The sequence below is a fragment of the Drosophila albomicans genome, chromosome X, assembly GCF_009650485.2.
Source record: "Drosophila albomicans strain 15112-1751.03 chromosome X, ASM965048v2, whole genome shotgun sequence".
Taxonomy (NCBI): Eukaryota; Metazoa; Arthropoda; class Insecta; order Diptera; family Drosophilidae; genus Drosophila; species Drosophila albomicans.
The window spans coordinates 23,219,102-23,235,926 of NC_047627.2; the positions used below are offsets into that span (position 1 = coordinate 23,219,102).

The 16,825-nt window shown below is 35.8% G+C and overlaps 2 protein-coding genes across 2 annotated transcripts; one reads left to right on the plus strand and one right to left on the minus strand.

Moving 5' to 3' along the window:
* Window positions 1-785: 785 nt before the first annotated feature.
* On the minus strand, window positions 786-3,225 carry LOC117571530 (uncharacterized). Its single transcript, XM_034253714.2, has 3 exons — window positions 2,623-3,225; window positions 2,367-2,499; window positions 786-1,013 (listed from the first exon to the last, which is right to left on the minus strand). The coding sequence occupies exons 1-3, from the start codon at window positions 2,804-2,806 to the stop codon at window positions 905-907; spliced, it is 426 nt and encodes a 141-aa protein (XP_034109605.1). The 5' UTR covers window positions 2,807-3,225; the 3' UTR covers window positions 786-904.
* Window positions 3,226-7,511: 4,286 nt separating this feature from the next.
* Window positions 7,512-9,871, plus strand: LOC117577987 (uncharacterized). Its single transcript, XM_034263083.2, has 3 exons — window positions 7,512-7,683; window positions 7,775-7,889; window positions 9,526-9,871. Exons 1-3 carry the CDS (start codon window positions 7,557-7,559, stop codon window positions 9,674-9,676), a joined length of 393 nt encoding a protein of 130 aa, XP_034118974.1. The 5' UTR covers window positions 7,512-7,556; the 3' UTR covers window positions 9,677-9,871.
* The last annotated feature ends 6,954 nt before the right edge of the window (window positions 9,872-16,825 follow it).

A 16,825-nucleotide genomic window follows, 5' to 3' on the forward strand; every position in this document is an offset into this window, starting at 1 on the left:
ATAGGGTTAATTTCTTATAGTATCAAAATACCAAAATATACTGAAGGCTGTATTTGGTATATTGGTTACTATAAGTTTTAAAATAGACCCAATTTCCTGTAGTCTCTGAGATCCAGGTATTAATACGGACAGTTGGACATTGTTACTTTCATTCGGCTGATCAAGAATTTATATACTTCATAGTGTCTTCTGTATGCACAAAGTTATAATACCCTTTCTGCCCTACTTTAATGGTCCACTCTGGTGCAAAATGAATGAATAAGTGAATGCAGCTGCAGCGCAAAAACAAACAAACAAACAAACAAGCATACGCGGCGTATGCGCAATACTCAAACGCACTACGCAATCTGCAATGCAATGCAATGCACGATGCGAGGCACGTCTTAGACGCCGCTGTTGTACTTTCTACACGCTTACGTGCTGTGGATGGCCGAGCAATGGAGCCGAGCAAGTAAATCCAGTCAACGAATCGCTTCATACTCTCACTCACAAAGCATTGGAGTTGTGAATTCATTCGTTGACATCTCATTCATGAATCACTGACTCAGACAGGTATATTTGAATGCATTTTTGTTGTATTCAATTGAGATTTTAATTATACACCAGAGAGATATTCTGAAAAATTTGAAGAGAGCATCACTTAGCCTGTCAGCAATGTGACAAATGAAACACAAAGCCGCGCGTTGTTATTAATGATTATACAAGAAGTTTCTTTTCGCTAGCTGCACATCATATAAACTTAAATATAAATTAAAGATAAGCATAAACTTAACTTAACACACTGCACAAAAAAAAAAAACATTACATCCACAGACAAAAAAAAAAACAAACTTAAACTTAAAGTTAAGAGCTAGAAATTGTAATAGAAATTGAGTACAATAGTTGACAATGTTGATTGCTTCATCTAGCTAAAGTAATTTAAGAGCGTGCACTTGACATTGGTGCAGTCCGGCAGTGAAGTGAACAGAACACAGGATAACTTGTAGTCGTGAATGTATTCGCAAGTGGGAAAGCTGCAAGAAATGCAAAGCCATCAGAATAAAGGAAAAGAATAAAACCTAAAAATAATCATTACTTTGAGCTGAATTATGAGCTATTAAATTTTCAGAGACTTTGAAACATAGCTTATCAACTAACTTTGTGGACTCGGTTGATAATCAGACGATAGTTATGCAAATTTGAGGAAGTGTAGAAAATACAATATAAGGATGAAAAGCAAATAAATGTCATAAAATTGTCAGGAACTATTGAAAATATTATATGAAATACAAACAAAAATAAATGTCATGGAATATTCAGAAACTATAAAACATGTGTATTCGAATTAAACAAAAAATATCATGAAATTGAATAGAGAATATAATATGCTATTAGCCTGAAGAAACTCTAATAAATATCATGAAATTTTTGGGAAATGCAGAAGATATGATATAAGAATGAAACACTATCAAATGTCAAGAAATAATCAGAAACTATAGAAGATGTAATATGAGAATGAAACAAAAAGAAATGTGATGTAATTTTCAGAAACTTTAGAAGAACTTTGCTAACTCGCTCGATAATCCGCCGATTGTCATGAAATTTTTAGAATTTATAAATGATATAACATGAGAATGAAATACGAGCAAGTGTCACGAAACTGTAAAGAACTTTGAATGATATGTGAACCAAACTAAATAAAACACATGAAATTGTATGGAAAATATAATATGAGAATGAAACACGAAAAAATGTCAGGAAATTGTCATTGTCATATTGTGAAACTATAGAAGATTGCTTATCGTCTAACTTTGCTAACTCGCCGATTGTCATGAAATTTCCAGAAATTGGAGAAGATATATCATAATATGAGAATGAATTCAATTATCAGGAACTATACTATTAATACAAATAAATATTATGAGATTGTCAGAAGCAAAAGAAAATATTATGTAAAAATGAAATACGATCAAATGTTATGAAATTGTCAGAAACTATAAAAGTTGTGATATGAGAACCAAACAAAAAAAGTCAAGAAATTGTAAAGAAACCGTATAAAAATTATATAAAATTATTTGCAATTATAGAAGATATAATATAATAATGAACAAATGGAATAAAATTGTCGGGAACTAGAAAATATGATATGCTATCATGATCTATATAAGTTATGATATGAGGATGAAATGACAAAAAAAATGTCATGAAATTTGCAGTCATGATAGAGAATGTTATATAAAAGTGATTAAATGGAATAGTTGAGAAATTCTTAACAGTTCTTTGAGCAGACTTCTCCCCAACATATACAGGGTATACAAAGCAGTAGGGCAGTTAATGTTTGATGTTTGTGTGGAATGCGTTGTTGGGTCGAACAGAGATTCGCTTACTTTATTGTAAAGAACCAAGTGCACTTGAAGTTACACAGTATGCCATACGGTTTCTTTAGCTGCTCCTTCTTGTTGACAATGGTGTTCTGCAGGTTGTAGCCATCGTAGCGTCGCCAGCAGTGATTAATGTTGCCTGCGAACGAGAATGAGAACAAAAGGAGGGAACGAGAAAGAAAGAGAAGGGAGAGGGGGAGATGAAAGATGGCTTGATTGAAAATGGGTTTGACTTTGGCTTCTCGCTCTCTGTCTACGTTACGTCGTATGTGATGACTGCCGCCATGATGATGGAAATCTCGTCCTTCCAGCTGGCTGCCATGGCCATTGGTGGCATCGACGCCGCCAAGCACGAAGCTGACGCCCGCTCTTGAGCCGCCAAAGAGCAGCAGATACCAAAGTATCAGCGAACTAACGATGAAGATGTAAGTCACTAATTTGGCCATTTCCGTTTCGCCGTTTTTTCCCCGCGCGCGCCTCCGTCCTCTCTCCTTCTCACTCTCCCTCTTACTATCTGTCTGTCTCTTTCTTTCTCTCTCTAGCTGTCTCTTTCTCTGGCTGCTCTGAGGACGGCGCGTCTTCGTCGGTTTCGCTTTCTCAGCGGTCGCCTCTTAAATGCACTTTGCACTTTACACTTTGTACACTCACTTTTCCCTTGTTTTTCTTTCTACACTTTCCTAAATCCCTAACTATGTGTGTTTGTGTGTGTGTGTCTCTACTTTGTGGGTGTGTGTGTGTGTATGTGTGCTATGGCTGTCGCTTTCGTTGCCGCTGCGAATGTCGCCCCTGCACTGAATACATTTTCTGAAAAAGTGAATTTGTTTTGGCTCCAAGCAGCTCTCGTTGTCCACTCTGATTCTCTGCTTCTCCGATTCTGATTCTGATTCGCTCTTTCAAATTTGCTCCTCACTTTTTTACACATTTCGGTCACAATTCTTTTTTTTTCCGTTGTTGTTTCGCCTTTTATATATTTTTTGTTGTTATTTCTATTTGTATTCATTTTTTTATTCTTTTTTTTCGGTCATCATTCATGAACCTATTCAATTTGAGTGAGAGTACTCTGGGTACTCTGGTCACTCGGTACTCGGCATTTTGTTTGCTGCTGGTCTGTCACTCATTTCGCTAATTTAAATAATCAACAACGGTGAATTACCCCAACGTCTCTCCCCCTTCCTCTTGCCCCTATGCTCTTCTCTGTTGCTGTTGCTGCTACGGTTGTTGCATCCCCATCGTGGGGCAGTCAACGCACCCGATGAGAAGCCCGCGGCATCTAAATTTAGCTCTGACTGTGTTAAGGCCACTTTGCGTGCTACTTTTATCGCCCTACTATCGATTGCTACTTACTGTTATCGAGTCTCATCGATTTCGTTTTGCTGTTTGCAAAAAATGTGCAAGCTATCGTTACTCCTTCTGCACTACTTCGCTTTCAACATACTTTTATCGATAACGAATTGCGATTGCCTACTACTATTATCGATTATTAATGATATTCATCGATTTCTACGCGACTATCGATTATTCTTTACCTAGTGCTATAATAAGATACAAGCTGTCAGTGCTTCTTCTACTCTTCTATCAATCTCAACATGCTTTTATCGATATGAAACTTCTATTGCCTAACTTTATTATAGATTATTAAATATGTTCATCGATTTCGACTCGAGTATCGATTATTCTTTGGCTAGTGTTAAAAAAGAATTACTGACTGTCGGGCCTTGTTTGACACTACTATCGATTTCGATATTCTATCGCCAAACACTGTTTTTCGATTATCAATTCTTGCCCTTTTCTACAATCGATAACTATCAATCAGTAATCGGAAAAGCCAATTGTTATCGGAATTGAATTAATTGTCGATGTTCCGCATATAGTGCTCTTGATTTATATTTACTGCTATTGACTTTCACCTATCGATTTCGATATATCACCAAACACTGCTATCGATTATTAGTTTATTTGATCGATGTATTCTCTCTCTAAAATCGATAACTACCAATCAGTAATCGGAAACAATTTATTCTTATCACCATTCTCTATCGGAAACAACTTATTGTTATCGAAATAGCATAATTTATTTATGTTCGCCATGTAGTGTTATCGGTTACTGCTTGCTTTAGTTAACCTATCAATAGCAAACACTATAAAATTACAACGTGGTCAACAAAAGCTGAGCACGAATTTGTTATCGATACGATATCATAACTATCGATATACAATTACTATGTTATCTTTATGTTAAAAGCTTTTGGAATAATTTGTCAAGCTACCTAAAATACGTAAAGTAACTATCGATTTACTATCGATAGTTCTTCAGCATCGTAGAGCATTAAAGGGAAATGCAGTTCGTGAATATGAATATGAAAATCTCCTTTGTGACATTGCCGCAAATGAGAAATGAAAAGTTTGAGCAGCTCTCCCTTTCCTACCGTCTGCAAACTTAAACATCGAATGGAGAGAGTGAAGAAGGGGTAGGGAAAGAAGAAGAAGGGGTGGAACATGTTGCAGCATGTCTTGAAGACACTCGACACGCGCCACATTCATGAGGCTGGGGGAACTTCATAGAGATTCGGTTGGACGTTGACAGCTGCAGCTAGTCAAAGTGTAATAAATTAAAAATTTATTTAACTGCAGTTGACAATTTATTTGCATTTAATTTACCACAAAAGCTGAAGCGAGCACAAGAGGGGCACAAAAAAGAAAAAAAAAAAAAAGAAAGCAGAGCTCAAGCGAAAGGATGAACAAGGGATCCAAAAGACTGGCGACTGGTGGCACTCAAAGGGCTGAAAAGAGATGCAGAGGGGAGAGAGAGAGAAAGAGAGAGAGATGAAGTTTGCGGGTTTGTCAGTTGGCTTCTACAATGTGGTTATGGTTATGTGTGTGTGGCAAAGGCAAAGGCAAAGGCAACGGCAAGTGGCAAGAAACGAAATGAAACGAAACGCAATGAAATGAAATGAATGTCGCTGAATGAATATATGAATGAATGAATGACTGACTGACTGCATGCATAACTAACACGAAGAAAACTCAGCTTCAGCTTCAGCTACAGCTACAGCGACAAAGGCGACGCATGTTTCACATACCAACCACACACATGAGTGTTGTCTCCTCCCCCACTCTTCCCTCTTTGCTCCCCTCTTTGCTGTCTGGTTGAGCGGAACTGCAGCTCAACGGGCTGAATGAAGTGTTTGGCAACACTTTAACTTGATTAAAAATTTAATAGCCAGCAGGGTAAACATTTCATCAGTTGCCAACTCTCTCTTTGCCTTTGTTCTACGTCTGTCTGTTCAATTGTGCAGCTTGCCACAACATTTGCTTGTCGATTGTCTTGGATTCAGAGCTTTGCTAAAGCAGAGCTAAGCTTTAATAGCAGCGACTAACTAAATCATAAGCGAGCAAGCTCAACGAAAGCTTTTCGCTTTCTAGACTCTTCGAAATGTTCGAGAGTCGATCAAGATGTTGTTGTCGACAACGACATTATTATTATTATTATTGAGTTTAATTGTGCAAACATTTCAAATACAATTCGCAGCAATAAAAACAGAGTCAGCAGAGAAGCATCCCACAAGTGGCAAGTGGCAAGCAGCAAACAGCAAGCAGCAAGTGGCGAGTCAATGGATGAGTCGAGTCCATGATAAACTCGCTGACCCGAGCAAACAACAACAAGAGACCGATGCCGACAGTGCGCCTTCAATTAAATAGTAATACATAATAATCAACAACAGAACGCAATACAGCAGCAACACTACAACACACACACACACTCACACAACCTTAGGCAAGAAACTATAAAATAGGAAATAGGAAAAAACACAAAAACAAAAATATAGAAAACAATTAAGAAATCGAAAGTCGAGTGTGGACGAGCATTGAATACTCTCAAATATTTTACAAGCTTCGATTAGACTGATTGATGTACGCTTGACTGATTGATTGGCGAACCACATCAACCGAACATCAATCAATCAATCATTGATTTTCTAACTGAAAGAAATTAACTAAATTAATGAAATGATTGACTGATTGATTGTTTGATGCATTAACTGAGTACACATTATGGTTAGTTGATTGACTGATTGATGAATTTGTAAAGTGATATCATTACTTTATTGATTTATTAAGTATTGCTTGACTGATTAACTATCAACTGTGAATACAACATTAATTATTGATCATTTGGTTGATTGAATGATTGACGTATTAACTGATTCAAACCAATGCTTGATTGAGTGAAAGTAATGCCTGATTGATTAATGCATTTACAAAATGTTGACATTGCTTGATTGATTGAATAAGTATTTCCTGATTGATTGACTGACTGATGTTTAGGAACCTTAATTATTGATCATTGGATTGATTGATCATTATCTGACTAAAAGTAATGCGTGACTGTTTAAATAATTCATGCATTTGCAATGTGATATCATTGCATGAAATATTGATGGATTAACTGATTTGGTATTGCTTGACTGATTGATTGATTGACTGACTGACTGATCTTTAACTGAATAAGTATTACTTGACTAATTAACATTAACTGGTTGAAAGCATTGCTTGTCCGATTGATGCATTTAAAACTAATAAAAAATACTTTGTAATGTATACTAGCGCTGTTTTCTCTGCTACACTCATTGAATGAGTCAATAATTAGTTTAATATTTGATTGCGTGATTACTTGAATGATTGATTGAATCAATGAATGCTTGCGTGATTGAAGGATTTTCACGTATATAAATTGAATAAAAAACTTGTATATTAATTGTGTTGCTGATTGACATGTGATTAATGCAAACACAATCACAACAAGCGAGAATTGCTTTGATTGATGAAGGGTAACTTAAATGCGGCATATGTTTCAGCTTGATTGAAAATCTTGAGTGAGCAGCGAATGTATCCGCGCTGTGAAGTGTATGAAAAACAAACCAATTGGTGAATCTAAGCCACAAAGGAGAACAACACGAGCCAGAGAAGAACAGCAATAGCAATAGCAACAAGTGACCGAAATAATAACACAGATGTCGATGTCGATGACGATGACGATGATGATGTTGATGATGATTTCGATGGCATCTTCGGTTTTCGCTGGCTTCGTTTCCCGCGACGTTCTCCCAAGTGGGACACTTGGCGAGTTTTTTAGATCGCAAAGCGACAGCTGGCTGGCAGTTTGGTTTCGAACACGAAAGCGTAGCGTCACACAATATGTTGTTGAAGGAACGTTTAGGGAGCAAATCGACAGCGAGTCTCATCTTTGCTAGCTTCGCGCTGTGTCTGCTGCTCCACATGACGGAGGTGAGTGGCTATCGCGCCCTGATTCCCGTCGATCCAGGTACGAACGAACATGATTGATTTGCCAGCCAAAAACCACTAAGCTGACTGCCTCTCTCTCTCTCCTCTCTCATCTCTCTCCGCTTCTGTAGCGAATCCCGGCAAATGCGTTTATCGCAGCGAAGTGCTGCAGCTGGGCGTCAACAATGGCATCCCGCCCTGCCAGCGTTTGACGTGCCACGAGGATGGCTCCATACTTATCGAGGGGTGAGTCTGGCCATGGACACACAATAGACAATCGAACAGCACACAGAGAGACGAACAGACAGACAACCGGACGGACAGACAGACGAACAGAGAACGCACAAACATTCGAAATGTTTTGCACTGATAAGACGCCAACGCTAATGCTGACAACAGAGACGTCGACGTCGTTGTCGTCGTCATCGTAGGGCGTTGATGACAACGTCAAAAGTCGAACGTCGAATTCCAGAGTTTTGTGTTCTCTTTTTTTTTTGTTCAATATTATTGTGTACTCGATGAAGTTGCGCAAGTTGGCGCAATACGAAGTGCAAGCCCAAGTGCAAGCTCTCAATTGAGCTCATCTTAATTAGGCACTAAAGAATTCAAGATTTGTGCACAACAAAGTGAAAACTTCAAGAAAACGGCTTTATGAAGCACGTTTATAATTTTTAAAAAGGAATATTAAATAAGAAATATATCAATGTGAAAACTTCAAGAAAGAACAACATAAAACAAGCAGCTATATTACAGCTATAGTCAAGAGTGCTCAACTGTAAATGAATATACCGCAATAATACTAAAAATATACCAAATACCATATTTGGTATATTGATACAGTTTTATATTCAAAATATACCGTAGTACAAAATATATATTAGGCTAAAAATATACCGAATTCATATACCGTAATAATATTAAAATATACTAAAAGTTATATTTGGTATACTGTTACAGTAATACATTCAAAATATATCATGGAGTACAAAATATACCAAATTCATTTCACATTGCTAAGAACTGAAATATTAAGTATACGTAACAACATTGTTAGCAGAAATTGAATGACATTAATGCATTGATCATACAAAATCTAAATTCTAATGATCGCAAATATGATTTGATATTGCATGTGAAGAAACGATATTCAAATTTACATAAAATGAAGTGAATATAAAAAAGGAATTGCTCATTAATTCAGAGATTCAATGAAATGCAACTGTCCATAAAAATAAAGAGTCTTCATAGTTGAGTATATTCCCTCTCATTTCATTGCTGTTAGCAAAGATGAAATAATAATTCAATACACGAAATCGATACAGACGAAAGTGGATCAAAGAAGCAAAGTCGAACTTCGAGAATTGCTAAAATACTATGAATGAAAGGGTGAAGAAATGTGCCAGGAATTGACATATTAAGTTCAGAGACAGAAGGTCTTCCGCTTTCCTCCAAACCAAACCAAACGTGGAATGTTAACGTACACTGAAAAAAAAACGTGCTAAATCAAAAATAAAATGTTCAATCAAGATTCTTTGATGTCAAAATTGAACCAAGAAGGTTTATTCTTGAATCAATATTGAAATTCTACAAAAAATCAAAATTGCCAAATCTTGAAAATTTGTTGAATCAAGATTATAATCCTAAAATAAGATGTTTTAATCTCAAACTGCAAATTTTGTATAAAAATCTTGATTTAAGATTTTTCAAACCTTAAAATCTTACTTCATGATTGTATTCTTTAAGATCGAAACAAAAATCTCAAATCAAGGTTTATCAATCTAGATTTTATCTCTCTGTGTATGTCATTAAATTTGTGTATCCTTCTCTTTCTTCTTTTTCTATATCTCGCTGTCTCTTTCCATTTCTCACTCGCTCGCTGTAGTTGCGGTAAATTGCGCATCGATAAATGCAATCACGGGGAGCGCATCAATCCCACGAAACCGTTCCCGGAATGCTGCCAGCTGAGATATAAGTGCAAGCAGGACAACGGAATTCCCTACTACATCGAGAGAGACGCCGCCGAGGGAGCGTAGAATAAGAAGCTGGAAGATGGAAGCTGGAGAGAAACACTCGAAAAGAGATGCCAGTTGGATTAAGCGTCCACAGTCTATGCTTATTTATTTTGTACATTTTCATTTTGTAAACTCTTTAATTCGTTTTCTCGTTTTTTTTTTTGTCATTTTTAATAACAACCATTTAATACTCTGTCTCCAGAGTGGTTAACACAATTGTTTTTCTCTGGTCAGGGGAAATGTGTTTCATTGTCTTTACTCTTACAGGGTTTACCTTTATTTTCTTTTTCAATAATACATTTAAAATCTGTTTAAAGCAATGAAATAACTAAGTCTGTAAAGTGCAATTAGCTATTCCTCATTATCTAACAGACTTCTGCATCTTCTTTGGCTGCATCGCCTTTCTAGATATTTTGAAATATCAATTTTTTATCAACTTTAAATCTTTGCAGCCAATACATAACTATTTGAAGTAGCAGATGAATGTATTTTACACTTAAATGCGACTGTTTCTCTAGGCATTATAGATAGTTTGTATTATATAATGCAGATAAAACACCTTCAGAGATTGTAGTTTGCATCTTTAGTAGTAAATTCTGAATTCGCTAAGGCAACTACATAATAACTTCATCTTCTTTTCACTCTTTGACGCTGAATTGTAAAATATATCGCAAATACTTTCAAATGTCATTCTTTAAATCTCTATGTATAAAAGTATCTTGCAATAGAAGATTGCTTATATATTCATTCTATGTTACATTAACTAGATGTACTTCTTCTTTTATCTACTTCCTCTTTTAGACACACAATTACAATATAGATACTTTCAAATATCACAGTTGTTCAAAAAGATATTTAGATTCAAATTTGCTCTCTTTCTTATAAAATTATCGTTCAGTAGAAGATTGCTTACAATAACTCAAAATAACTAGCCACTTGCTCGCCATTATAGATACTCTCTCTCTCTGTTTTGTATAACAGATACTTTTGAATGTTCTTTATCTCTTTTATATATTTTCCACACAATATTTAGCTGCAGTTGCACTCGCTCTCGCTTTTGCCAGCTGGCAAAGAAGTTGCTTAATTACGGGACGAAGCCCGCTCATAAACAGCAATTAACGCGCCCCGCACAAGTGCCCCATTGGAGTGGCACGTCTCCCCACGTGGAGTGCAGCTGCAACTGCAACTGCGAAGCAGCAGTTGAAACGAAAAAAAAAAAATAATATTGTACGAAAAGAAAAAACTACATACTCGCGTGTATAAAGCTCACCTTTTGTCGCAAAACGTTAATTAGTGCGAAATAATGAACGAGCTTGGTTTGCCCCCAAAAGGGGAGTGGCATGAAGGCAGGAGCAGGGCCAGAATATGTGGGGCAGGCAGCGGTTAGAGAATTGGCGAATTTGGAGCGGCATCAAAGCAGCCAAAAAGGGTGGAAGTGTCAAAGCTGAAGATGCACGTGCAGCACGAATTACGCCTTGCGTTTTTTTATACCCTCTACCCACAAGGTAAAAGGGTATTATAAATATGAGCAGAAGAGGACATCGCCTATCCTATAAAGTATATATTCTTGATCAGATACTTACTACTTCTATATTCTGCACACTATGGTATATGAATGTATTAATATCAATATATGTACATATATCAATATATCAAATATAGTCCTTGGTATATTTTTATACCCCCACAGGGAAAAAAGGGTATTATAAATTTGTGCCTCCATGAAATGTATATATATATACCAAATGCAGCCTTTGGTATATTTTAAATAATAAAAAACTGGTATATTTTTTACTCTCTGGTGAATTTTGAATATTATCCTATATCAATATACCAATTATGGCTTTTGGTATATTTTTTGTATTTCTGAGGAATATCAATTTGGTATATTTTTAGACTGCTTTAGCTGATAATCTGACATATTTTGTATTATATAGTATATTTTGAATGTAGTACTAAATCGATATACTAAATACAACCGTTGGTATATTTTAGTATTTTTGCGGTATATTTATTTGAATATATTTATAGTGCCTTGGGTGACAATTTGGTATGTTTTGATATATACTATACTAATATACCAAATATACCACTTGATATATTTTTAGTATTTTTAAGGCATATTATTTTGGTATATACTAAGAATAATTCCGCGCTGTTTCGCTTTTATTCAAAATGGGTAGCGGGTATCTCGCAGTCGAGCTTTCTTTGTTGTTTTATTATTGAAACACGATTATAATCTTGAATTTTAAGTTTGAGCAATCTAGAATTTTTGTAGAATTTTGATCTTGGTTTAAGAATAAACATTCTTGATTCAATTTTGACATCATATAATCTTGATTCAAGATTTTATTCATGATTTCAGCACGTTATTTTTTACTATGTAATCTCTAAGCTGCTTTCGCTGACAAGTTAAATTTTTCGTGGTGTGATTTTCAATGTTCAATAACTTTATGCAAACTAAATCGATTAAGTTGAGGGAAAAGTGTTTTGCTGAGCTTGTGAAAGTGGGCTGAAAACATAATTTGCTTTTCATTTCAGCCTCACTACAGCCTGCTGCATGTTATGTCTTTTTAAACTGTAGCTGAAAACTGAAACTGATTAGGTAAACTTCTTTGGCAACTCGAGTCGAGTCGAGTCGAGTCGAGTCGAGTCGAAGGAAGCTTTGCTTATGTAAAATTACACACAAGAGAGAGAGAGAGAGAGAGAGGGAAGAGAGACTGCAGGTAAAAGTTGCAGGCAAAGTTATGCACGTAGTTGCAGGACATTTTTGATAGCAGGCTCTTAAAGTTGCTTGAGAGCTCGGCAAGGACTTGAAGCTAGAGATTCAGCTTCAGCTTGAGATTGAGCTTGATGCTCGTATTTATGGCATAACCGCATCTCAATTTATTTGTGCCGCGGCTTCAGTTAGTTGGCTCTCTTTTAATAACCAATTTGAAGGCAACTTGAGGGATATTAGCGTGTTGTCCCTAAACCAGCAGCAGCAACGACAACGACAACTTTCAACGGAGTCAGTCAGTCAGTCAGTCAATCAGTCAGTCAGTGAGCCAGTCAGCAGCTGCAAGGATGCAGGATAGCTCGCAATGTCGCTGGCTTGTGGCTGTGGCCACGTGAGGTAGAGAAAACGACAGCAGGTGACTTAATGGAAAAACGCACACGCACAACAAGGACACGCACATACACACACACATAAACACACACCCAAAAGTGGGACTTAAGTCTTGTATTATGAAAAGCTCATCTAATTTCAATCAATTGTGCCAGTTGCGAGGGAGACATGAGCTGCAAGCAAGCTCAAGCATGCTGAGGGAGAAGAGAGGGAGAAAGGACGGAGGAGAGTGGGGAACTGAGGGAGAAAACAGGGGAGAAAAGAGAGTGAAGAGTGAAGAGGAGATATAATACCTGCGGGTGGACAAAAATTTTAAGTGCTTTCCACCTTTTATAAGTTTTTTGCGCAAAATGTTAAGAAAATAAAACTTAATGACATCAAAATGGAATTTTATTAGCAACAGCAGCAAACTAAATGCTGACTTCCTTTTTGGTTTAGGTTTAATTTATTAAACTGAAAATATAAAATGTGTATATAATAAACTAAAGCATTTTATGAACATAGCGCGCCCATTCATTTTCAATTACATTATCTAAAACCAACATCGAAATAAATTCAACAACCAAAATGTTTTCCGATTCAAATGAAATAAGCAAGAAAACTACAATCAAGTGTGCTAGACTCTTATATTATATATCCGTTACCTATTTTCAATAGAACCATATTTCAAAATTATACTGCAAAAATACTCAAATATACTCGACTGTGAGATACCTGTATTTTCAATAAGAATATATACTACAAATATACCAAATTTATACATCGCAAAATACTAATAATATACTGAAGACTATATTTGGTTTATCAATATGGTACCGCATTTAAAATATACTACAAAATACAAAAGCAGTCTAAAAATGCCAAAGGGCACAAAATCAGTGTAAAAATGTACTAAATTAATATACCGTAAAAATAGTAAATTATACCGAAGGCTATATTTGATATGCCGCTATAGAATAAATATACCATGGAGTACGCAGTCTAAAAATAATCCGAATATATATATAATTAATATACCGAAAAATACTACAATTTCCCAAATACTATATTTGGTATATCCATGTAGTACTATATACATTTAAAATGTACCATAAAGTGCAAAAGCAGTCAAAAAAATATACAAAATTTATACACCGCAAAAATACAAAAGTAAACCGAATTATATAACATACTATCACATTTAAAATATACCATAGAGTACAAAATATACCAGATTGTAGTCGTTTCTCTGCCATACAAAAGTAATGCTTTAATCATTTCATCATATAGAAATGATTTGCTCTGACCGAAGCTGGCTTCGTCATCGCAGCCCTGCATCATCAGGCAACCATCCATCAAGCAGCGAAAGCCACAATTTTGATTTTATAGACAGCTGACTAAGCGGCAAGTGGCAAAAAGCGAAACTTGAGGTAGCTTATAAGCTAGGCCAAGAATGAAGAGGCGGGAGGAGTGAGCAGGAGGAGAAGGAGTAGGCATCGCTAGGAGCACCTCAGGCAACCAGCAGCACTTAATCATATCAGCATAATAAGTCAACAGGAGACGCGGCAAGGTAATAAAATTAAATCCTTGCCGCCGCGCTCGAGTTGCTCTCAGCATCCCCAAGGATTGAATGAATATGGGATATACGCATACATACACATACATACTTATAATAACGCAGCAATACCAAATACCAAATCCAGTGGCATCCCGAAAAACCAACAAGCGAAATCAATGGCAACTCAACGACAACCTTCAGTTGCCCCCAATGCGATGCGATGCGATGCGTTGCGTTACGTTGAGGAAATAAAGAAAATAAGTAAAAGCAAAGCAAACGCGAGCTAAGCAGCTACATTACAAACTTGGGCACAATGTGGGGCATGTCAGACTGGTGATATACCCTTAAACTGTTGCTGGCTTAGTAACAGAAAATGTCAAGACTAATGGACAAATTTTAGTTTTAATAATATTCTTGCTTTAATATGTGATATGATTTATTACCTACTATTTATTATACATTTATATTTTAGAGTATTTTCGGTATGTTTATTTAGTATGTTTTTAAACTGTTTTGACCAACAGTCTGGTATATTTTGCACTCTATGGTATACTTTGAATTTAGTACTACGTATATATACCATCCATAGCATTCGGTATATTTTTCATATCTTTGCTGTATATTTATTTGGTATATTTAAAGACTGCTTTGGCTGACATATTTAACATTTTATGGCATACTTTTTATTATACATTTTTTAATTGATGCACTATTATTTATTTTGAATTTTTAAAGTTAATTTGTATTATTTATTTGTAATTTGAATATTAAGTTATTTTCAATTACACAAAATTTGCATTTACAAATTACAAAAGAAAATAAGTTTCATTCAAACTTCAACTGTTCAACAAGTTAATATACCCCATCAACGCTTTGCTGGTACAGGGTATGCAAGGGGAAAACTGCTTACGCGCATATTAAAAATGGTTTATTTATGTTGCAGGCACAGGGAAAAGGACGCAGAGCGGTAATCGATTTATGCGGCGCTATTTACAATTTGTTATTGAGGCGGCACGCACCCTTGGCATGCCCCCCCTGTACACACGCCCCCTCTTTTTGGGAGCGGTTGCCTGGCAACTTTGACGCTTTGTGAAATGCGATTCGATTTGATACGATTCAATGCGATGCGATTCGATGCGAGGTCGAGGTCGAGATCGAGGCATATGCAAAAATGCAGACGAATTATTCGGTTGTCTGTCGCTGAGCTCTTTAGTTTGTATTGCTTTAACACCTGCAAACTGAAGAGCAAAGTGTGCGAAAGACAGAAAACGATAGAGCGATAGCAGGAAAAATGCGTAAAGAAAAGCCTTTTGGCAAAAAATCGCATTTAATTCGATTGTGTGCCAAAAAGAATGAATACCAAAAACAAAAAGAAAAAGTACTTGAATATATCCGACAACTTTCCAGAAAGTTCAAGACAAAGCAAAGCAAAATAGAAAAGAGACAAAACACACGCACACAAAAAGCTTAATAAAATATCGGGCTACAACTTTTTCCCAATACCATAAAGTCGCAAATTTTTAATGAAATTAAAATAACGCCCAGTCAAAAGCGACCTGAAGGACCGACGTGGACGTCTCTAAGCCGCGGCACGTGTCCAGCACAAATCTAGGCCAAAGTCGACGGCAAAGTCCTTTGCCAGTTGGCCAGGACACAGTTTCTAATTGCTCAGCCTCAAAGCTCATTTGCACTTTACGAGCATTTTCAATTCGCAAAGTTGAACAAGCGGATAATATAGACCATGCTTAAAGACAGGCCACACACATATATTTCTCGCTTAAAGCGACGCAGCAAATTGCATGCAATTTAATTTGAGGAAAATCAAGTAAGAGAAAAAGACAGCCAAAAGAAGTAATTCAAGATTTTTTGGTCAGGAAAATATTCAAGGAGCAGTTGAAATATAATTTCATCAAAATAATTTAAAAAATCGAAGCAAACTAACTAACCCTTTATACAGTGCCTATGCATATTTTATCTGTTACTGAGTATAATGCATATACAAAATATATTGCGTATACTTCATATGCCCTATATTACTTGCTTACATATACAAAAAAAATGCTTATAGTTTTACCTTCTAAACACATTGATTAATATTAATTAATAATTAATATAATTCATATCCAAAATATACTGCAAATACTGCACTCTAAAATATGTGAAGTCTGTATATTTCAAATAAAAAAATATATTCTGTTTATACTTTAAATATAAAACATATTGCCTACTTTATCTACTAGACAGACTGCATATATTTTTTGTATTTCATATACAAAATATACTGCAAATACTGCATGTACAAAATATACTGCTTATACTCCATATATGTATGTATGAAATATACTGTGCGTACTTAATATGTTACTGCGTATACTTGATCTGCCAAAAATACAGTAGACACTTCACATGCCATTCATATACCACGTATACTTCATATACATTCTACGTTTACTTCATATACTACGTATACTTCATATACCACTTCATCTACTACGTATACTACGTTTACTCCATATACTACTTA

Excerpts from the sequence above, each read along its gene's own strand:
- LOC117571530 (XM_034253714.2), bottom strand. The coding sequence starts at position 2,806 with ATGGCCAAATTAGTGACTTACATCTTCATCGTTAGTTCGCTGATACTT. Across the intron at positions 2,500-2,622 it reads CGGCAGTCATCACATACGAC|GCAACATTAATCACTGCTGG; the intron begins GTAACGTAGACA and ends TCTCGTTCGCAG. Across the intron at positions 1,014-2,366 it reads ACTTGGTTCTTTACAATAAA|CTTTCCCACTTGCGAATACA; the intron begins GTAAGCGAATCT and ends CATTTCTTGCAG.
- LOC117577987 (XM_034263083.2), top strand. The coding sequence starts at position 7,557 with ATGTTGTTGAAGGAACGTTTAGGGAGCAAATCGACAGCGAGTCTCATC. Across the intron at positions 7,684-7,774 it reads CCTGATTCCCGTCGATCCAG|CGAATCCCGGCAAATGCGTT; the intron begins GTACGAACGAAC and ends CCGCTTCTGTAG. Across the intron at positions 7,890-9,525 it reads GGCTCCATACTTATCGAGGG|TTGCGGTAAATTGCGCATCG; the intron begins GTGAGTCTGGCC and ends CGCTCGCTGTAG.